The sequence below is a fragment of the Colletotrichum graminicola genome (assembly GCF_000149035.1).
Source record: "Colletotrichum graminicola M1.001 genomic scaffold supercont1.14, whole genome shotgun sequence".
Taxonomy (NCBI): domain Eukaryota; kingdom Fungi; phylum Ascomycota; class Sordariomycetes; order Glomerellales; family Glomerellaceae; genus Colletotrichum; species Colletotrichum graminicola.
The window spans coordinates 287,304-309,661 of NW_007361018.1; the positions used below are offsets into that span (position 1 = coordinate 287,304).

Sequence of the window (22,358 nt, forward strand, 5' to 3'; positions counted from 1 at the left end):
TTCGTCTGCCCAGGACTCTTGAGGCCTGAAACACATATGTCTTGCAATAGCCTTGGGCAATACAAACGTAGAAAAACCACAGGCAGTTGCTCTTCAAAAGTGTTCATCCGAGTGGACACAGCGCCAAAAGTATCCAGGTAGTCGATGGGCGCGGTGATGTCCGGCACGCTGACGTCGAGCCCGAGGCCTGTCTGAGCTAAACGAGCCAACCGTCAGCTGACACTAGCGGACGATGCCATGTCATTAATTGGGAGGCTCTTCCAACGTCCAACGGTTGCACGAGGGATGGAATGCCAAGAAATGACCGTTCGAGAGGTGGCAGTGACACTCGATGTGGCCGTTTGCCTAGCAGGAAACGGAACGAAGCGTCGGTTCCCGGGTGGCCCACACCTTGAGCAGGCCTGATGAGAGCAAACGGGCTGATGAGTTCGTCGCTTGGGCAGTGACATGACATGCTGAAACAGCGTCTTTGACCCTGACGGGTGGCCCATCTCCCAGACGGAGGAATCTTGCTGTCTTCGGGCCCAACATATGCTCTAGCGAAACGTCGACAGTGCACAGCATCACTCAACGCAGGGCAGGTGTTGAGAGCCGCGATATGGAGCCTCCCCGAGGGTTCCCCAAAGAGGAATGACACCCCTTGGCTCCGCGACTATTTCCCGAAACGTCGATTTTCGTCATGTCGGCAGGCAGGCTAACGTTCTGATGATGATGGCACAGAGGTGCCGACTGTTTGTCCGGACGATAGCCGCCAATGCTGCATATCGAAAGGGTGCACTGGAAAGGCTCCCACTCTGACAGCATAGGACGAAGGAGTGCCTCCCTTGTAGCTGGACATTGTGCAGAGGTTGCCAACCGACTTCGCTATGCCCTCAACATGCTGTGTCCCGAAGAAGCATTGCAGACGTGCGCTAGCTAGTGATGATGGTGCCCATAGCAGGCGGGCTCGCTTTTAAAACACAAGCCAGGACGTGGCCATCTGTGGTTTCCATGCCAATTCAACCGTCAGAGCAACATCCCACGACTAGACTTTGTCTGCGACTTGTCAAGGCAACATTTCGGCAAGCCTAAGGCTTGCAAGCGCTGACGGCACCGGAGGGCTCAATCGAGCCTCGCCGAGTCGCAAGCGATCTGCAAGGCACTGGCGCCGAGAATTCCCAGCTTACCAGTGCTAGCAACGCTACCCCTCGGCTCGGAAAGGCACTCGACCCTCGTCAGCCAACCACAGCGGCCGCGCATGGCGACATGGGTGAGTCAATAATTAGACGGAAGATCCGCAGATCCCACCCAGATGGACACCCATGCGGCCTCTCTGTGCTGTGGATTGGCTGTCGGAGGATGCTTTGTGCCTGGCCAAGGCGTGACAACGAAGGCCACTCTGCTGCTCGCGAGCTGGCGGGAGCAGCTGGAATGGAAGCATCATTAAAGGGGTAGGGGACGGAGGCAACGACTTGACGTGGGATTCGACAGGTGATTATGTGTCACTAGGCTTGGCCCTACGCAGTAAGCAGGACAGTCAAAGGACGTTGCTTTCCGATGGACTACCGGTCCTGGAAACAAGAGGTTATTCGGCTGCGATTCCCTTTGTGCAGACCAGGATCGTGGGCTGCGGTTGGCGTCTTGGTCACAACCAAGGCAACAAACAAGATGGATATGGGCCCCTTGTACGGAGTAGAGAGAAGCCGTTTTCGTTCGAAACTTATCCAAGGGATACTATACTAGGTATGCAGCAGGAACGAGTGACGGACACATCTGAGCGGAGTGGACAGCGCGCTTGGATGCAGCGGCACAGTTGCGACAGCTGCTCGCCTTTCCCAGGGTATAGTACGCAGCGCGCTATTTCGTGTTGGCGGATAGATATGGGGGCAGGTTGGCGCCTGCTGCCGCCCAAGTTTGTGTTTTATAGCGGCCTGAAGCGATGCCGGGAGATCTGGCCCCACCTCCACCTCCATGTTCCACTCTACGAAGACCTACCTATGGTATCCGTACATATCCGTGTTCGTACCACACTTGGTATTAGTAGATCTCTCTTCCATACATCCCATCATCATCGCATCCCATCGCATAGCCCCGTATCACGCCCAATGCGGCCGCAGCGTCTGAGCAACGTTGTCGAGGTTGCCCCCCGTGCTCCTGACGTCGTCTAGGTACCGTGCCTAATCAGTAGGAGCCAAACCAACAGGCCAGGTAGACCTCCCCTCCCTCCCTCCCTCCTTCCCTCCTCGGCTTGTTGGTTTGGCATACATAAAACAGAAAACAGAAAAAAAGGACCATTCATTGACTGCGTGGCTTTTGTGTTTCCTCCCCTTTCTTTATCCACGGGGGCTTTCGTCGGTCAGTTAGCCTTGCCTTGCCTCGCCTGTTCATGCGGCCACCTGCATGCGGTTCCGAAAAGCGCAGCTATCTATATCCGCGTTCCTTGTGACCAAGCCTCCGAGTCCGTCCTTTCCTGCCCTGTGCTCGCTGTTGGCTTTAGGCTGACTGTTGGCTCGTTTCGTCCAGGCACTGGCATGTATAGGTATTTCTGCGTTGGCAGGGACTGCTACGGGGGTAGTAATGTATCACGGTGCTTGTTTCTCTGGTGGCGCAGGGCAGAGGCACATGGGGAAACAAAGTCAGACATTGCCAGCCGTCTACCTACCTATTTTGTTTTCTTGGCGGCTAGCATGCAACAGCCCAGGGCAAACCCGATCCCAGTCTGGGCTGCCTTGTCTGTGGCGGCCAACGGAGCCAGGCACGCCGCCCCCAACTTTGGGTACTATGCCCAGTTAGGCTAGTCCTCTGTGATCCGCGGGCTCCTTTCCTTCCTCCTTACCTTTTACTTGCAGCTCAATTACCAAAAGCCTCGGCGTTAATGCCTGGCTCCCCTTCCAACAAGTGTGTGTGTGTGTGTGTGTGTGTAAGAAGGGTGTGGAAAAAGAGGGGGAGAGGGAGACAGAGAGAGAGAGAATATGTGTAGAATACAGAGAGGCGGATGGGGTGAGTGTTCGAAACCGACGCACCGGAGAGTTAAGGTCCGCTGGCTATCGAGGCGGATAGGCGGGCGCCGTCATTAAGTTCAAAATGTTAAGCTTGCCTGTCACAGCTCGAGCCAGAGGGGTATCCTGGTTGGTCTCTTTGACATGCACACTTGCTCTCGATCCTTCCTGCTCCCACTCCCCGCCCCTCCTGTCCTTCATCGTCTCTTCTCCCCCAGTCGCACAGGGCCCACAGGGTCACCCCTTGAATGGAAGGTTCGACACCTACCTACCTTGCGAGAAACATTCTTCCCGCCGCCTACGCTACTGCCACCAACAGTATATTGGCCAAGGTAAGGAAGGTAAGGTATGTGTGTTAGGTAAAGGTAATATGTGCAGGCGCTAACCGGCTACCTGCCGTCACCATCTATCTGGTCGGTAGCACATGTACACGATGAATCAAAGCATCTGAAGTTGCAACTCCCCATTCTCAGCTCTCGTTCCTTCCTTTGATTACCCAGACTTGACGCAAACTTGGGGGAGGGGCGTGTGTGCGTTTGTGTGTGTTTGTGTGTTCACTCTGCCGTTGACATAGGTACCACCATGTTTGCCGAAGCTGCGGGCGATATTGGGGTCTTTGGTTGGTCTCATCCTCATCACATCTCGTGTGTGTGTGTGGGGGGGGGGGGGGGGGCATATAAGGATTGCGACCCGATCGATTCCTACTTACCCTTCGCATACCATCATTAATTAGCTTTCCGCCTTCGGCCTTCAGTCACTAATCATCACCAACTCATAGTCAGATCGATCGTCACCAGGTCTGGGTATCCCAACCGTCTATTGCTCTTTTAAGAACCTCCCAACCCCCTCCGATCTTTACCCCGATGTCCGTTCCCTATGCCCTCCCTTGATCAACACCTCCCTGCTCCTGCCTTGCTACATTCCATCCATCTAAGCCCGCCTCTCAGCACCCAAGGGATTTGCAACATCACAAAATGAAGGCCTCTTCTATCATCTCCGTCATTGCTGCTGCGGCATTCGGCCGCGTTGCGGCCGAAACTGGCGTATGTCGCTTTCCACCCCTCACATGGTGTTTTTCTTTTAGTGTTGTTGACTGACACTTCCTCGCCTCGACGTAGGCGCTTGGTGATGCCCTCATCATGTCGAACCCACCTGGTGTTGTGTACGAGGCTATCTTGCCCGAGACTCCCTTCTTCAAGGCGGGTTCGTTGGACGGCAACGTCAAAGGTTCCATCGTCGCCATCACGGCCCCCGACGGCAAGGGTGTTGAGTTCAAGGTCCGCTTCTCCAACCTCCCCAAAGAGGGCGGCCCTTTCTGTAAGTCTCTAAACCCAAGGCGGCATGGCATATACTTGACCGTCATGCTAACATCCTGACCAGCCTACCACATCCACGTTGACCCTGTCCCCGCCGACGGAAACTGCACCAAGACCCTCGCCCACCAAGATCCCTTCATCCGCGGCGAGGTCACGCCCTGCGACGCCTCCAAGCCCGAGACGTGCCAGGTCGGCGACTTGAGCGGCAAGCACGGTGCCGTCACCGCCGACTACGAGAAGACCTACATCGACTCCTTCGTCTCCATCGCCGAGGGCCCCGGCTCCTTCTTCGGCAACCGCAGCTTCGTCTTCCACTTCGCCAACAAGACACGCATCAGCTGCGCCAACTTCAAGCTCGTCACCAAGCCCGACACGCACGACAATTGCACCTCCACGACCCCCGGTCCTACAGGCTGCCCCCCCGTTGCTACTGCCTCGCCGACGCCTGTGCCCTTCCCCGGTGCGGCTTACACAAGCGGCGCATCAATCTCTCTGATGCTCGCGGGCTTCGCCGCCGTCGTCTTCGTGCTCTGAGCAGTGCCTGCCTTTTTTTCTTTTTCTTTTCTCCCTTTCGACCACTTCCGGCACGAAATAAAAAACGCGAAGACACCCATGGCAAATGGCGTTATTTTGAGTTATCGATTAGACAGCAAGAGCCTGTTTTGTGGGCACAAGAGGTCTTCCAATGAGCAGAGGGCTGCGTTCAACAACGAGTATGGCAGACGGGACTATAGTTACACCTGTACATATTTCAACCCCCGCCTTTGACCAAAGTATGTGATGATACCAGGACGACATATAGGGTAGTCCAAGAAGTACAGAACTTTTCCTCCTTGGGAAAGGGAAAAATCCACTCATCTGTCACCACTGCACATGCACATGGACATTGGCTCGGCCCGACCGTGAAAGCCGTAGTCTCGGATAGCGCAACCCTTGCGGATGTACCTTGTGGGTGTAGATTTAGCTCAAGGTTCGAGCCAGCATGCGAATGGGCAACCATGATCTTGACGTGTTTGGTCGACCGGAACGCCGATCCAAGACATCAGTATTTTCCGCCCCCCCTCTCTCCCCGTCCCATTATCCCCATCGATTGACGGGTGCCTTGCATTGGGACAAAAGTCAAAACCTGAGGGAAGCGAGAAACCTCAACACGATGCTTTCTGTCCTGGTCGGCGTGGCTAACTCGAAGCCTCTAGTCGGCTGGACTCGTGTGGTATCTGCGTGGTTTCGGCGCGGTTTTAAAGGCGATGCAATGAGTAATGTGAAAGTCAAGAGCAAACAAAGTGAGAGTCTGTCCGCCGACCCCCACTCCCTCCCTTTCTGCCTGTCTGCCCGCGTGCGTGCCGGAAACGCTGCGGGTGGTTTCCATGAGGGTCCACGCCGACGCACTGGCTGCTTCTGGTGGATCGGAGCGAGCGAGATATGGGCACGTAGGTTTTCTGACGGAGGAGGTGGAGGCGGACGGGTGGACGGGCTCTAAATGTTCCATTCTTCCGTCGTCTTGTCACAAAATTAAAAAAAAATTTCTTTTTACAAGAAATAAAGCCTGATCTCTCGCGGCTTGTGGGGGGGGGGGGGGGGTTACGATCGGGAACTGGCCCTTCCTGCCTTACTGTATGTACTATGCGCTGGTAAGGCCATGTATGATCAGTCCTCCCCTCACGAGGCAATCGTAGAAGCACACTTACTGCTGTAACTCATGACGTGTGACTCAGCGACGGGATCTGTGTTCAGAGTTCACTAGGTGTCGCGGACGGCTGTTGCTGATGCCGATATTATGATGGAGACGGTAGCTGTTGACACGGATGACTAACAGGGACGTTTTATGGTCTGGCGGACGGGGAAGCCCGGTTATCGACTTTGGGGAAAGGGGGGGTCACGTCGCCCGATGTCCTTATCTCCTCCTTCCCGCTTCTTATGGGGGTTGGATTCGGCTGCACCAGTTGCGCAGCGGGAGGGAGCCGCTTAGAGTGATAATCCGGGGTAAGTGGTTCTTCGACGCCCCCTCTCACTCCCACCCCCCCTTTCACAAGCGGCGAAGAGGCCCGGCCGTCATGCGTCACCGCTGCATAGTGTAGATAGGCAGGGCGCTCAGGGCGCTGTTGGCTCTGGTTTCATAAGACGTGTCGTCCATTGGACGGTTCGTGTCGTCCAGCGTCCGGGCCCTCCCGACGCACAGGGAGAGCCTTGTGGGGCCGGCGCCCCGGTTCGGGTCTTTGTAGTCCCGCTCTGGGGCAACAACGGCGCCGAACCAACGGAGGCCGGCGGGCAGGACGGTCTCTGTAGTCAAGGTAGACGAGGATGACCAAATTAATGCAAGATTTTGTTTCGTGGCGTCGATTCTTGACTCGACCTCATTGTTTGCCTCGGCCGGCGTGAGAAGTCACCATACTATGACCCCGCCAACACGGGCAGGCTGTGGAACCGCCAGTTGCTCCGTGTGCCCGCACAAGCTCCGCGCGACCAACGGCCCCGTTCGGACGCCCGCACACCCAGTATACCAGTGTAGAAGCGGCCGGTGCATTCTTAAGATTTTTTTCTTATTCCTTCGTTTTGTGGTCTTTGAGTTGGGGGTGTGTATTTACTGGCGTTGGCACGAGGGGATGGCCTGCGCATGGTCCTCGGTTCGCCCGCTAACTCGGTCGGTCGTTATAGGAAGGAGAAACCCTGAGCCAATTGGTTGGTCTTGGAGTGCCATGTTTCTCAGGAGATATGAGCCGCTCTCCCCGATAGGGTTTCCTGAAGATATTCCAGCAATCTTGGAAAAGAAGTTGTACCTGGTCTCGGCCGAGACAGGTGAGTGAAAATGGTGGGCATGAAAGATTCTTGTCAGCCTTTGTTCCTCTGTAGATGGATTAATCCGCCTCAATCACTGTATTTCGGGGTCTCGCCTACCGAAGTCAGCCGTCTACTGTCCACGGCGGCTCGTCCTCGAGCTATCGTGGGTCAACGTGGGCAGACGAAAGAGTAAAGACGACTCCCACTCCCTCGGGCCAATGCCAAACCTCTGAAAGCACTTCTGGACAGTGCCTCATGGCTCTTTTCGTCCCGATAATGGCTCTCCAACCTGGAAGCGGGTGCAAGGTTAAGAGGGAAGGAGGGATAGAGAGAGGCAAGGAGGGATAGCACAAAGTAATCTCCTTTGAGGCGGTAGCTCCACTGCATCGGATGATGCGTTGAAAATCCCACTGGCTCAAGACAAGGCCTCGATACATTTTCGGCTGTTTGGGCTGTCTCATTATGCGTGTGGAAGTGTTTGCCATCCAAACACCCTGCAGGTATTCGTCCAGATACCACCGTGTTCTACCGTCGTATGGCGCGATTCGCCAATGAAGATAACTGACAGGCCAGGAGAAGAAGACAACTGGCTCTCCGTTATTCATGCGAATAAAAGATCTGCTCTGGTATCGTGCCCCGACAGCCATGAATGCACCAGGGAGGGGGGGCTGCTACGCTACTGTACACACACAGAGAACACGACCTACAGCAGGATTTGCAGGCTCTCTCGGGGCTTCGGAGCATGTGCCACCAATGCTGGAAACTCGTATCAAGTCTGCGATACCTACGTGTATGGTTGAGGCCCTCGCTGTGGTACCTAGGTGGCTGGAGTGTGTTGATCCACGAGCAACGAGGCCAGATGAACGGCGAAGGCACACATCCGAGGGAAGAAGCTGAATATGGTACTCTTTCCCGTCCATCGGGCAAGGCCGCTAGGACGTAAGGCCCTTGATGTTGTTCTTCAGAGCGTACGGGGTGGGAAGCGAGACTTGAGGGTACGGTTGCAAGTCCGGAACGTACCTACTTACCTTAGGCAGGTAGATAGATGTGTTATGCTTCTTTTTGCCCATGTTCCTGCCAATCTCGACTGCCAGACTTCGGCTCCGACGGTGCTTGCTTTTTCCGTGGAGCCCGAGCCCGAGCCATGCCCCTTTCCGTCCTCGGGGAGCCTGCTCGACTCCACCTGACGCGCCTGGCAAGCTCTGCCGCCTGCTCCTTCCGTTGTTGACTTATCTGGTTAGGTAACTTACTCCGGCCCCTGCCTAAGGGCATCAAAACCTATCAAGGTAGGCACTTTACCAAAGTCGCCACTTCCTTCATGTCTATTTTTTCTTCCTTTCTTTTCTTCTTCTTGGTGGATACACTCCTGAAGCGAAGCGGGGAAAGAAGGGATTATATCCCGACCAGACAGCCCTCTCCAACCTAGCTAGGTGGATATCCGCAAGAGAACTTTGGAGCTCACCCGACATCAATGCGGCATGCGGGCAATGAATAACACCACGATCCATAGTTATGACGTGTCGAAAGGCTCCCGCACTTTTGAGCTGCGGAATGCACACAGAGCAACTTTGCCAAGTCTACTAAACACCACTCTGATTGGTAAATGTGATGAATCGTTCGCTGCCTGCACCCACCTAGCTCGAAAACTCGCCCAAATCGGCCTCTTGCTCCTCGTCAGACTCTATCAGGAAGTTAAGTCACGTCCAGAGAACCACGAAGCCCGGGTATGCGACCCGGCATTGACAAACCTGAAGCATCTGCAGCCTGGTTAATGCATCGCGCACTTCTGGTGGCGACTTCATATCTAGACCAACTCGAGAGCCGACGCCCAACGCGGCCATCTCCCGAGTTGCCTCGCGCAGATTGCAGGTTCCTAACACCTCTACCAAGATTTAAAAGGCGTCGCGATCCCGGTACCCAAATCCGTACCCGGCCTCGAAATTAGCCGACTGCGTCAGATATCCCACAATCGCCAAGAGCGACTTGATTAGCACGGGTGATCACGACCCACACCGAGTCTCAAAGCCTCTAGACTACAATCAGATCACGCTCCGGCCACTACAATGAGGCCACGATCCCTGCCTACCAATGGAGACGCGTTGGTCAGCAGCGGGGGTCAAGACGCGCTCATGGACAAGGAGAACTAGGCCCTCGAGCGGCGCCGGCGTACCTTTAATCCAATGGGGGAACATGCCTTCCAGCATAGTGTAGCAGCTCTCCCGGGGAAGTCGGAATGTGCTGAGGGTTGCCTTGCATCATGGAAAGATGCTATCCGGAGGCCTGGAGACTGACCGCTGTCACTGGTGAACCAATCCGCCTATGAGCATACCTCCACTGTTCCTAGGTAGGGATGCCGGGGTCTGTGACGGCAAACTCGGAGCTCGTGGTGCCTGGCAACTGCCGCCCCCACCACTAGGACCCGGTGCTTTCAACCGGATCAAGCCGAAGAGAGATGAGTAAGCCGGTGGGGTCGCGTCCGAATCCGTAGTGCGCCATTGACTATGGAGTACGGATACTGACCCATGCAGCTAGCTAGATCGGCGACAGCTTTGATATTCTGGCTTCTTGAGTGTACGAGATCACGTCGATCCCTCCGTGGCAAGCAGACTACCTAACGCAGACTGTCCCGGATGACCGGTCGGCAGATTGCTATTCGACCATGAGGACAACGGTTGAACGGACCAAGTGCAGCAGATTTTCTCCCATATTGAGCTACCTAGGACCAAAGGGGCTGTGACTACTCCGTACACTACAGATACCGAGGATTGCCACTGACGTTGGGTTTCCCCTTGTTCGGCAGTCACCCGACTTCCCCCACCTCAAAAAGGTAAATTTGAGCGTCTTCTACCAGCAACCGCTAAGCTCTGCCGGCTGCCCGATGCTGAGATCTCGAAAGATTACCGTCGCTCAGCCTTTTCCCAGGGCTCTCCCAGCAATAGTGGTGGTGGGTTGGCGGCAACATCCAAGAGTTCTTCCACGAACGAGACCACCCCGACAACATCTCTAGCCAACTAGCCAAGCCGCCTCGGGGACCACGACAACGACAGCATCAATGCATCGCTGTCCAATTGGCGACACCAGGGGCTCGCTCAAGATATTCATAAAGTAACAGGTCAAAGTGCCGCATGAAGCAGATGCAGCTGATAATGATGCAATGAAATTTGCTCCACAAAGAAATGTGGAACGATTCGAGGAAAATAGCATTGCATCAAGTGCGGTTTTTTCTCTCTCTCTTGCTTCTTGTCTATTCAGAGCTCCAGGGGTACTCGGTTGTCTGATGTCTGTCAGTTCCGAAGACGTTGGGATGATTCAGAACGTTTGATCGACGAGCATGTTCAAGGGGACGATGCTCCGAAACTGGCGCGGCAACGGAGGAGTCGAGTAACGACAACTGAAATGCGGGGTGCAGGACACACTGGGGGGGCAAAGCACCAACGGCTTTTGCAGCGTTTTTGACAGCAAATCCCAGTCGCACATCATATCAGATCGATTCCTGCATACCATAGTTGGAGGCGGGAAGCAAGTCATGACATTCCTCGACAGGACGCTGCATGGTTGCTGTCACAACATCAGATGCAGTTCGTCTCAACTCTCCATGTCTACCGAAATACGACTTGTTTGGCGCATGCCCAGACACATTTGATTAGGAGTGGTGGTGGTGGTGGTGGTGGTGGTGGGTGGTGATGGCCCTGGTGACATTCATTTCCAGACTCTTTCCTGGCGCAGATCCAGGCCTAAAGATCAAGGTCGCAGCGTCACATACCGAGAAGCAGACTGCAGTCCTTTTGTCTTCTCCATATCCGAACGTCGAAGTCGTATTGGATGGTAGCACAGGTCACTGAGGCCCAGCGTCATGATTTTTCAGGTCAGATTTGGATTCCATACATTCTTGTTACTGTCTGCCGGGGGTACAGCTTCCAGCTTTGGCGCCCCTCAATCATCACCCGACAAGCTGTGTGGCAGCTTCTCGCGGCGGTCATGGCTCAATGTTACCATGGTGGCGGATTGCATAATTGGATGATGTTGCCAACAAGTGGACGATTTGAGGCATGGAATGGTTCAGGCAGTTACCATGCAGCTGGAACGGGACAGCTCGGCAACTGCGTCAACCGCGGGCCGCTAGCCCTGCGACCCGTTGACTGCTGCAGAGGGGACAAACTCAAAGCGAGATGAAAGGGTCATTCAATACGGGCGCATTGTCAGCGATGCTTCTGGGACCTCGATGGTCCAGACCCTCGATATTTTCTAACGACAGACACTTGGCGATCAACCCCTGAGCCAATAGGCACAGCGAGTGGCTGGCCGATTTTCTTCTGAAAACTTTGGCAATAGGGAATTGGGGGTCACGTCATGTCACGGGCTCTCGTGGGAGCGCTTGGGCCACGAACGTGGTGAGGTTGCAACCCGCCATCTACCATCCATCTTTCCTCGACCGGGCAAGACCTGTCTTAACAGTGGACAACGGACAATGCTTGGTCACATATATCCGTCTCTCTCTGGGGATGGTGACAGACGCGTCAGAACTGCCAGGATTTCTCGGGGCAGCGGTCAAGAACCGCCTGACCGCCGAATGCCGGAAGCGAGCTTGGTTCTGATCCAAGGTGATGAATTGAAGCTTGCAGAACCCATATTTCTAGAAGCACAGACCGCGCTTACCTGCTGCTTGCATTACCCTACGATGCTACGATGCTACGATGCTACGATGCTACGATGCTACGATGCTACGATGCAACGATGTGACGATGCGGCAATTTTGATCTTCGTCGAGACACGTAACAACAGTCGAGAGACTGTTATTCATACGTGCACGATGGCATGAGCAAGGATAGCTACCATGCCCTTTCCCTTCGTCCCATGTCAAGCAGTGCTCGGACGCCTTTCTCGCCAGGATCCACACGACTGACAGGCTCGGTTAAGCAGAGCTGATAGCCCCCCCCCGCGCGACCCTCGACATGTCCTGTCTTGTCTACGAAATAGGCCGACGGAACTGGCCCGGGTATCCTCGGATTCCCTCATCCACAGGTACTGAATGGCAAATTGTCAAAATCGTCAGTGTAATGACGGATACCAACCTCGTCTGGCCTTGCCGCCTAGCGGTTCTGTCCCCTGGCAGGCGCTTCCCTCAAGACCGGTGTCCACCAATGTCGAGCGTCCGAGATTCGGGAAGCAGGTGTTTCCCGTACTCGCTTTCTGCATAGACTGGCATCTGGCCGGCCTTGCGCTCTGCCATCTGAGTTGCCGGCCCCTCCAACCGACCCTAGTTGCCCAGTCCCTCTCTCCGTGCCCTCCCACATTTCCTAGACCCCAGTCTGGAGGGGACAAGGATGGGAAGAAAGGGCCGCTTGGGCGCAACTTGACGGCTTGTGCTCCGTATCCCTGTCCTCTCAAGTACCCTAGACAATAGCTCCCAAGATGAGCACGGAATGGGAGATGGGGTGAGATGGAGAGAATGAGAACATCCAGCCAATGGTCAACCACGCTGCCTTAGATGAGACGCCTGGAACACAGCGGCTGCCGGTCAAGGTCACCTCCATAGGGTTCACCATCTGGCCTTGGAGGCTCTCCGATGCGCAACACGGACAGTGAATATTGCAAGGGGAGTGGGTGTCAGGGGGGGTGACAGGTAGATAGAACACCTACCGGTTCTATGGCTTCCTCGATCCCCGGCGCTTATCAATGCGATTAACCACCATGGTACACAACCCGACGCAAAACTATCATCTCATTAAGGCCGAGATACCATTTTGAGCCATCACCTCTCGAGAAGCAGTTTCAGGATTATGCTTGAGGCCCAGGAAAGCCATCTGTCTATCTCTGGTCTTGCCGATCTTGCTTGGGACTCCAGTATTATTGGCACGTCGTGATTCGTGGTTGTATTCTGCAATATCTTCATTCTATCTGATTGCTCGTCCCCTTGCTATTCTCCCTTGTACTCCCCCTCCTCTCCCCTGTCATTTCTTGGTTTGCTGTGCTTCGAGACGTTGGTTCAACTGCTCTGGTGCTTTCCATCCTCATCCGGCAGACTAAGAAGCAAAGGCCGGGCAACACTTGATGCCAGGGTGAAGCGAAGAAATAGACGACCAGACCAAGGCCCGGAGCGTCTGCATCTGACCACTCTGCACCCCTTTCAAGATTTCTCTCTTTCGAAAATCTTACTTCGGCACCCCCCGATAAATCCTCCAAAAGCCAGAAGACCTCGGCAAGCCCTTCGCCACCGCTGAGATCACCGCGAGACTTTTCTATAAACTCGCATCGTCTGTCTACCTCCCCAACTCGACCCTGCAACGACATATCCGAGAGTTCTAGCGCGTGCGACTCCTTCAAGCAACTGCTCCTCCCAGAGAACCTCAAAGTCCTCATCCCCACGACCCAACGTGTCTGCACTTGCTATCTAGGCATTCCTTGAACGCAGCCGGACGTCAAGGTACGTGGCGTACCTACGCTTCTCACGTCTTAACCAGCCGGCCGGCTGGCCGCTCTCACGACGGCCCTTGCGACCTCTCTGATATCTTCACTTTGCTCGTTGATCTCCCTGGGTCGGTGAGGTCTTGGGCACTCGACCTGAGCGGCTGTAAGGGTGTTAATCAAAAGCCTGACCCGAAGTTCCCAGGCTCCTCGTCTCCCAGAGAAGGTGAAAAACAGCAACAAGGGGTGGGTACATGCAATCAAAGGCGGACGCCAAGACCAATAAAAACCGGCATGCACTTACTGACTTTCACATCAAGAACTGGCAAATTCGCTCGCTGCCTCGCTGCCTCGACGATCAACCTATAAGACCTGCCTGGTAAATCTCGTCGACGCCTCACCGATCATACGACTAAATACTTGGATGCCCAAGAAAGTAAAGACCTGATTGGTACATTTGCTGGCGAATAGTCTTAAATTTGGAGAGGCATAACGTCGCTATCTTCCATACACCTACATAGCTGCGAGGTACGTGCCTTTCTTTCCTTTTCTCGAGTGTTACCCCCGTCACTTATCCCCCCCCCCCCCCATGCACTCTTCCATCGCTTCTTGTGGTTGGCCTTCCCGGCTTTGGTGCCTTATTCCAAGCGGTGCTTATGTATCGTTTCCCTTCTCCGTCCTCGGCTCACCGGTCTTAGTATTGGGCTCGACAACCTCTCGCCCTGGCGACGACGACGACAACAACGACGACGACGGCGACGACGACGACGGCGACACCCACCTTACGTAGCAGACATCCCAACGTCTGTCAGTCCGACACGCCCCGATTATAGCTGCTGCATCTGCACGTTGCACATCGCATCGCAGGGCACTTCAGAATCCTCCAGCTGCAGTCGCCTCCGCCAGGAAATAGTCTCGGTCATCTTCCAAGTTGGGTAGTAATCAGTCCACGGGGAAAGCAGGAAGAACTTGGGGGAAGCCGACCCAATTTTGACGCCAGTCAATCTCAAAAGCCGACCAAGCATTCGCAGCTGGGCTGGACTGCACAACTCGCCTCGATTGGTCGGCCCCTGGCCTCGCTTTGTGCCGTGCCCGCATTGACCGTATCCGCTCTGCTTTGTACCCAGCATAACATCGACAACAAGGCACAGTCTGTTGCTTCCTGGAAGTTCACTCGTCAGCACTTCCGTCGTCATCTCTTCGCGGGGCCTTGATACGCACTGCATCTTCATCTCCTGCGCCTCTGGAAAACACACTGGGATTGAAGCCACACGGCATCGGGACCCAGCAGTCGACGTCGACCTCAACCATCGTGAGGAGTCGGTAGCGTGGGGAGATCATCAACCCGGAGCACATCCCCCCCCCCTTTCCCTTTCCCCAAATACCTCGGACTCGTGGAGTTGCTTTGCCGCCGCGCTTATCTCCCGCCCGCCCGTCGTGGCACTGGACCTTTCTGGTCTTTCATCACCAATCTCAGTACCTTGAAAGCTACCGCGCGTCCCGTTGCTACTCATCCCATTTGATGGAATCCATAATGTCGTACCAATACCCCCCGCCTCTACCTTATTCCGGCTCTGGGATGGGCGTGTCGCATTCCGGCTACGTGCCAAGCTACGACGCGACGGCCCCGATCCCATTACCGATGGACCCTAGAACCCAAGAGCAGACTCTCAGGGATCGTAAAGAATCCTTCTCCCAGGCGAGTTTGAAGTTGAGACGGTCCATGTCCACGCCTGACGTAAAACAACGGCAGACCAGCATATCCGATGCAAATCAGTCTGGTCTGGCTAGCGAAAAGAGAAGAAACAAGCTGGGCTACCACAGAACTTCTGTTGCCTGTGGTAAGTAGCTGCCCTCCCCCTTTTTCTGGTTGTCTCGGAGAGCGCCAGGTTCTTGCTGACTCGGTACTGATGGAGATATCGTCAAGGACACTGCCGTCGAAGAAAAATCCGGTGCATAGCATCGCCCGCGATGGGTGAGAGTAGATGCATCAACTGTATCAGGCTGAAGAAAGAATGCAGCTTCTTCCCCGTAGACCAGCCGCCGCTGCCGCAAACGACCGGCCCGCGCCCTAAAGCGCCATCGCAGGCCTCGTCTGGGCCCAACACCGCTTCTGCCTCGTCTTCTCCCGCTGTAGCTGCCATGCAGTCTCTTGACGTTACCCAACGCCAGCAATATCGTCCTGGCGTGGTACATCCGGTTCCAGGTATGCCACCGCCTCCCAAACAGCCATCCGCCATCGAAAACCTCGGGACCGAGGCTGCAAGTAAGTCCCGACCATTGTCAGAGTTTTGCCGGCTGGCTGATAGGCGGAACATAGTATCGTCAGGCGTGCCTGGAGGTTTGCCCTCTCGTGCCTTCGGCTATCCGAACCAGTCAGTAGCTTGGATATCGCCAGAAGTCAGTCCTAGTTCTACACAACCAAAAGAGCATAACGAAACGTGGAAGTCTTTCACCGGGCAGTCTCCAATCACCCCGTCCTTTTCACCGTACACTTCCCAGGCTCCTTCGTCTGCCGGTTGGAGCAATGCAGACCCCAACGCCCCCGGCGACATGGGGTACTACTCTTTCGCCCCGGGAAGCACCATGACTTACCCGAGAAACACGCCGCTACCGACTCAGTACTCCATGGCGCCGCAGCAGAGCCAGCAGTTTGGAAGAAAGTCGTCGACCATGTCAGACGTTTACCCGGCACAAATAGCCACGCACCTCCCAGACTTCGACCCAAACAACGCCTCGCTCTCTGCAGGTGCGGCACCGTCTTCGGATTATGCTTCTTGGGAACAGCCGCCCTATACCTATGCCAGACCGCACGAGGGCTACCAGGCATGGACTTACGAAGAGAACGAAGGAAATTAGGCGTTACCATGCACGAGAGGCTGGCGTCGAACGCGGCTTCTCCTCGAGGATACATTTCTTTTCAGGGTGCTGTGCTTTTTGTCAAACGTATCCTGCTTCAAATAGCTGCTACACGAAGCTACCCCGAGCCCGGACAGTACAGGCATCTTGGACACAATCGTCTAGTAGAGGAATGTAGACACAGCGCAACTGTATTTCGGCCACAGAACCATTGCGATCTGGACGACAGCCAGGTTCGCCTTGGGAGCAATATCGTCTAGCTGCGCAAGAAAGCTTGAGGGGGCGAGGGCGGGAGGATGATTTAATAACAGAAGGAAAGAAAGCATCACGGATTTAATCTACTTGGAGGATTTGGGAACACGAAACGAATATACCCCATTTTCGCGAATATGAGCATTGGGCGTTGGGACAAGCCAGGGTCTGCGATAAGGGGTTCCCACGATCCACGGATGGACGCGTCTGAAGGGGAACAAACGCTGCAACCTTTTGCTGCTCGGCAAAGAATCGGCTGCTGCCACTGGGAGACGATCGGGACACGCAGAGAGGCCCAAAGCATACTCGACCGCAACACCGTCAGCAGCGCACTATAAACCCCCCACCCCACCCCGCCACCGCAGCTCTTGCGTCTACCTCGGAGTCGGAGCCGTCAGGAAGTCTTTCTCGGCGCACCGAGAGACGTCGGATTTAGGTGCGGGAAGGATGAAGAGTGGGGCCCGTAAGGGAGGCTGCGCCACGGCGTGCCGGGCAAGCGGAGCGGTGGGGGAAAGGGCTGGTTTCGCCATGGCGCCTGTCTCGGGTTTACCCTCGAGGGCGTCGTTCGGCCCGGACGTTGGGTTGTGTGACTGGGTCGATTGTTGGTCCTTGGATCGGGAAGTGGAAGTTCCACGGTTTGGCTTTTGGTAGCGACGGACCAGGTAGGGGGGGAGCGGGGGGCGGGGCGTGGGGGTCGGTTCACAAAAGAAGGGGGTTTACGGCATCTGGCATTGTCACGAGGGTACACGCATGTAGCAGAGGGTTTTCATTCTAATGTATTTTATCAAAGGTTAATATTTGCTGTTCAACTGTCTTTTTTGTTTTCTTCCCCTCCCCATGCCTCTCTGCTTGTTTTCTTTTCATTTACTACTTCTCCCCCTCATTCTGAACATACCCCCTCCCTCACCTCTTCGGCAGAGTCTTTTAATACATGCATACATATATATATATGTATACACATTGCTCCCTCTCAATGCACTCTGACGACCGCGTAGGTTACAGTATCTCGTCGAGAGTTGACATGAACGTCGTCGTTGTCCCCTCGATATTGTGTTTTCTCGTGGGTTGCATTTGTATTCATAATTGGAACGAAGCACTGGCGGTGCTTTGGGGAAACCTCAAGGGGAATGGCGGCCTGTTTTCTTCCTCTTCCTTTAAACGCCTCGAGCTGCCGTGCTACTCGGCCTTACGGTGGCCGTTTGGGGGGGGGGTCGCTCGTCACATTACAGTGGGAGGTCACCACCCTCTTGGTTTGCCACGATGCTGATACGGGCGACGACGAGATGAGTCCTCCACGTTCCCACTCTCATCCTTATCTTCCCTGCGCGCGATGCTCGTTTCGTTGCTCTGATACATGGGGCCGGGCGCGACTTCAAGACATGACTGGAGAATGACGGCAGGGTGACAAGGCACGGTTCCCGTGCATGATGTCTCACTCCATCTCTCAGACGCTGCCTACCTGCATCTGGAATAGGTCCCCCGCCCTCGCGTATGTACCCGTCCCCGTCACCGGTGGGAACACGCCGTTGGCTTGGGTGACGCTGCTCGGCTGTCGCTGGTTCGGCACCGCCGGCCGGCGGACTCGGGATATCTTTTCCAGAAAGAGCTGTGGCCGTTGCGGTATGGGGTACCGCGCTCGGTCGGGTAAGTTATGCCGCGCGATTGGGCATCTTGGCTGCACTTGTCGGAAAAGGGGAGGGGGCATCTCCTACAAGCTCCGAAGCACGATACTGCAGAATCCGACTCCCGCGCCCCAAGCGACCTTGCCAAAGTGACACCTGCATCACCCGCCGTGAAGGGAATAGATGAGTAAATCAATAAAACACCGCCGTGAACACCTCCCCCCTCGCGGCTTTGGCCCCGCCACTACACTCACTGGACCAGCCGCCACGTGAGGACCAGCAGCGTGACGTACGCGGCGAGGCTCAGCACCGTGAGCAGTGCGACGCTGTTGCCAGAGGTGCGGAACTTGCGGACGACGGAGACGGCGCCGTGCGCGTCCGCCTTCGGAGACGTGAAGAACTGGCGGTTGCCCTCGTGGCGGCGGAAGATGGCGACGAGCATGACGGCGGCGCCGTAGACGGCGAACAGGGCGCCAATGGCGTAAAACTCGGAGGTGAAGATTTTGAGGATGATGAGGGCGAAAGAGAACTGCGAGAGTGCGGTACGCATGTAGGCACCCTCAAAGGTACGCTGGGCGGCGCGAATCTCGACGAGCCTGGGAGGCGGGGGAGATGTGAGTTGGAGAATGTTTATGGTGGGTGACGGGGGAGGAAGGGGCACGCTTACTCTTCTGCGGTCAGGACGACTGACCGTGCCCGGTGCAGGCGCAGATGTAGGTGGTCTTGGGGGTTTGGCTGCGATGAAAACGCCGGTAAGCGATGCGGCTCTCCCGAGAGGACGCGGTAACCCGATGTGTGAGGGCCGGGGCGGCCGGGGCCATGGCGGCGTGCAGTCGCCGTCCGCCGTCATGTCGGCAGCCGTGGCCGGGCAGCTACGTGGTGGCACAGGGACGAGATGAACTACGAACCTGGAACATGGTCGACGACTGAGCCTCTGCAGCGCAGGGTCCGTCTGGTGTCTTGGTTCAAAGCAAGCACGGAGACGGTCTAGAGATCCCGCTCTTTAGCGTGGATGATGTTTCGTCAAAAAAGGTTACTTCAACGACGGATTGGGCAGCAGATGTGTTGTCGTCAGGTCTTCACGGATGGCGGGATGCGGGACTGGAATGGCTCCATGTCCAGGCCGGAGGTGGACGGATCTGCGCTTTGTGGGGTTTAGAGTTCCTGGACAGGTGATCTCCACCATTGCTTGGCTCGAGTCGGCGGGGGTAGATCGGGTGCGGCCGATTAGATAAGCCGTTGATCAGGGCGAGAGGTGACTTGCAGGACCATCGCCAGAGCATTTTTTCTGCTTCTTTTTTCACTTTCTGTATGGCGGCGCAACTTATATCTTGTGGCCGTGTTGAAGCTCAACTACTACCTGCTCGCTGACGAAAACGCCTCGGCCTATCGTCGGTAGGCATGAAATAAGTAGCCGTAAGTCGTTGCGTGCAACTGGTGTGCGTCGACATTGAATGCTCTTGACGCTAGACTGTGCCTGGCTGCAAAATCATACATACGTGAGATGTCTAGAGAATTGCAAATTTGGTTGTTAATTCGGGTGCTGTGACGCAACCATGTTTTTGCAGCTGCGCCTGTCTTGTGGTGCCAACATGTCTCTCCGTTTAGCTGTTTTAGGCGCCGAAGATCTCGGTGTTCGTAACCATGATGGTTTATTCGCCAGAGCAGCCTCTGCGAGAGATGATCGGCCATACGCAGAAGCTGAGAAGCAAAACTAAAAAAAAAAAAAAAAAAAACCCCCAAGGAAAAAAAGATAACCTGCCGGCTCATGGAGCAGTTCAAGGTGGCCGGCTGTCCACGCGTGACAGGGAGGGAATATTGGGGGCTGTTGTGGCGCTGCGCAGCCTCGATGCCGCTTGTTTCAAAGCACGCGGTCGGCGTGGTGCACCGCCCGGCCAACCTTAAGATTCTTGTCTGCTTCGCCCATGGACCCAGGGTCCTCCTCCCAATAACAACGACAACGTTATCATGGCGGCTGCGGCTGTGCACAATGGTCCGGCAGACCTCACCGAAAACTATACCGCTGGGGAGCGACAATGGAAATATTCGGTTTCCTCAGTCGTGAAAGCAAGAGCGGTACGAAGGCCATTGCTGTGTGTTTCGTGCTGGACAGAGGATACAGATGGCCGTCTCGGAAGGGAAATAATTGTCGGCATCTGCGACAACCCACCTAGGTAGCTGCGCAGACTGGTGCCTCGTATTTAGCCCCCTCTGTTCCCTACCAAGAGGCATGCGATCTGGGCAACTATGCTCGAAGGTCAAGCCGGATAATGATGCCGTCCCGATGACATCAAGTGTCTGCAGGTCCGACATTTGATTCGCAGGGTTATTTCGACGGTAGGCCGATACGGTATGAATCTTTCATGGTCATGTCGACTGCAGTCGCAAATGGAGGATCATCCGCCTGCTCGGTGAGTATGAGTCGACAGGTCGGTTCGCGGTCGTCTCAAGGTCGAGGCGGTGCGGCGGCAACCGCCGCTTCACCTGTAGCTTGGCTTGGGATGCGACGATATGAGGGCACGGCCAGCGACCAAGGACGATGAACAGAAACACGATCTGAGTGAGCGGGAGGATGGAGGCACGGTATGCTTAGCTTGCACCTGGTGCGGGGATGTGCCACGAACGGGGGGTGCTGGTGATGCCGGGGCTGAGGAAAATGCGCCCGACGACGGAGAACGCCTCGCGAAAATGGAAGAAATTAGATAATACCTCGGTCTCTCGTTGGCGCGGGCTGGTGTCTCGAGTCCCTTTCTCAGAAAATATGGTTCGCCCAGGTCACTATTCCGCCCTACGAGCGAGGGTGCCTGTGGAAGGTGCATCGTCGCCCATTCATAGACACTCCTTCCCTCTATAAGACCCACAATGGCGGGGCAGAACTAGTGTGGCTGTATGTGGACCCGCAGAGCGTCGAACAAGGAAAGAGCACTAGTGCGCAGGTATTCGTACAGGCAGGTACCGTACATTCAAATTCGATGGAGAAGGAATGAATGCTTCATTCGTCTCTGATATTTTCTGGTCACAGGTCCAAGCTGCATCTGGCTCGTCATTTTGTGCATTACGGAACAGCCGGGATGGGAAGAAAGTGGCCTCGATAGAAATACTGGTGTAGATTTGACACAATCGGCCGGTACGTGCGATGGCTTTAAGGAAGCAGAGACGAGGCGCGGATGGTTTCCGACAGACTTCGGCCGAACCTACCGGTCTGAACTAACGATGCAGGCAGACAGACTTGGGGGTACCAACATATCTAGGAATTGTGGCCAATGTACTGTATTGCTCCTCTGTCTTCTGTCCACCTACGTGCTTGGACAATTGATAGAGGGAGAAAGACGGGGCAGCGTTGTGGCGGCGCACTCCCGCTGCTGCTCATCTCGAGAGCCAGGATGTCATTGCTGGCAACAAGTAAATACACGCTTCACCGAGACACTCGAGATCAGGCTGGCAAGCTGTCTAGTTGACAAGGGAGAAGCAAAAATGGTTTGGTCGGGAACAGAGACAAGAGGGCAGATAGGCCGGCGGCCCTGATTAGCGCCCGAGTCTACCTAATTGTCCGATGCCAAAGGTACAGCCAACCCATATCATAATTCCAGTCGCACCCGAGGTGGAAAAGTACCTTTACCTCGAAACACCTCGTACCAGCACCAGTACAGCAGCACAAGCACCAACAGGCAGCTGGGAACGTGTGTCCAACCAACTTGGTTTCCGCTCCCTTAGTCCGCTGTAAGCTGAGCTGCCTTGCGGTACGTACCAGGTATCCTCGCACACGCTAGAACCACCCTGGATCGATTTCCGTCTTGTCTTGTCACTCACATCACATCCCCCACTCCCAACCGCCCACGCCTAATTCATCCCTCCCTCGTCATCCCAAGAACCTCTTTCTCTCTTCATACTCACTCAAACAACTCCCCCTCTCCCTCATCGTTGTGTCTTTGCGACTCTGCCACAATCAAACCGTTACCTCATCCCCCAAGTTCTCTCTGCCGCCTCCCTCTCCTGGCTCTGCATGAGCCGAGCCCATCGAGTTGAGTCTTTTGCTGCTTTACCCCTGACACGGCGCCCACCGAAAGAGAGCCTCAGCCTGTTTAGACGAGATCGCGGATGCTCAGTCGCATATCCCGCTTTCGCGCGCCCCCAGTCCCTTTGCCGTC

The 22,358-nt window shown here is 55.3% G+C and overlaps 3 protein-coding genes across 3 annotated transcripts; 2 read left to right on the plus strand and 1 right to left on the minus strand.

Annotated features, from left to right (window-relative positions):
- Positions 1-3,952: 3,952 nt before the first annotated feature.
- Positions 3,953-4,828, plus strand: GLRG_04434 (superoxide dismutase; the record flags this gene model as incomplete). Its single annotated transcript, XM_008095119.1, has 3 exons — positions 3,953-4,021; positions 4,097-4,295; positions 4,359-4,828. The coding sequence occupies 3 exons, from the start codon at positions 3,953-3,955 to the stop codon at positions 4,826-4,828; spliced, it is 738 nt and encodes a 245-aa protein (XP_008093310.1).
- Positions 4,829-15,011: 10,183 nt separating this feature from the next.
- On the plus strand, positions 15,012-16,336 carry GLRG_04435 (uncharacterized protein; the record flags this gene model as incomplete). Its single annotated transcript, XM_008095120.1, has 3 exons — positions 15,012-15,318; positions 15,405-15,743; positions 15,798-16,336. The coding sequence occupies 3 exons, from the start codon at positions 15,012-15,014 to the stop codon at positions 16,334-16,336; spliced, it is 1,185 nt and encodes a 394-aa protein (XP_008093311.1).
- A 2,124-nt stretch (positions 16,337-18,460) lies between these two features.
- GLRG_04436 (uncharacterized protein) lies at positions 18,461-19,127 on the minus strand (the record flags this gene model as incomplete). The annotated part of the gene is made up of 3 exons (XM_008095121.1): positions 18,461-18,806; positions 18,878-18,945; positions 19,119-19,127. The coding sequence occupies 3 exons, from the start codon at positions 19,125-19,127 to the stop codon at positions 18,461-18,463; spliced, it is 423 nt and encodes a 140-aa protein (XP_008093312.1).
- Between the last annotated feature and the right edge of the window lie 3,231 nt (positions 19,128-22,358).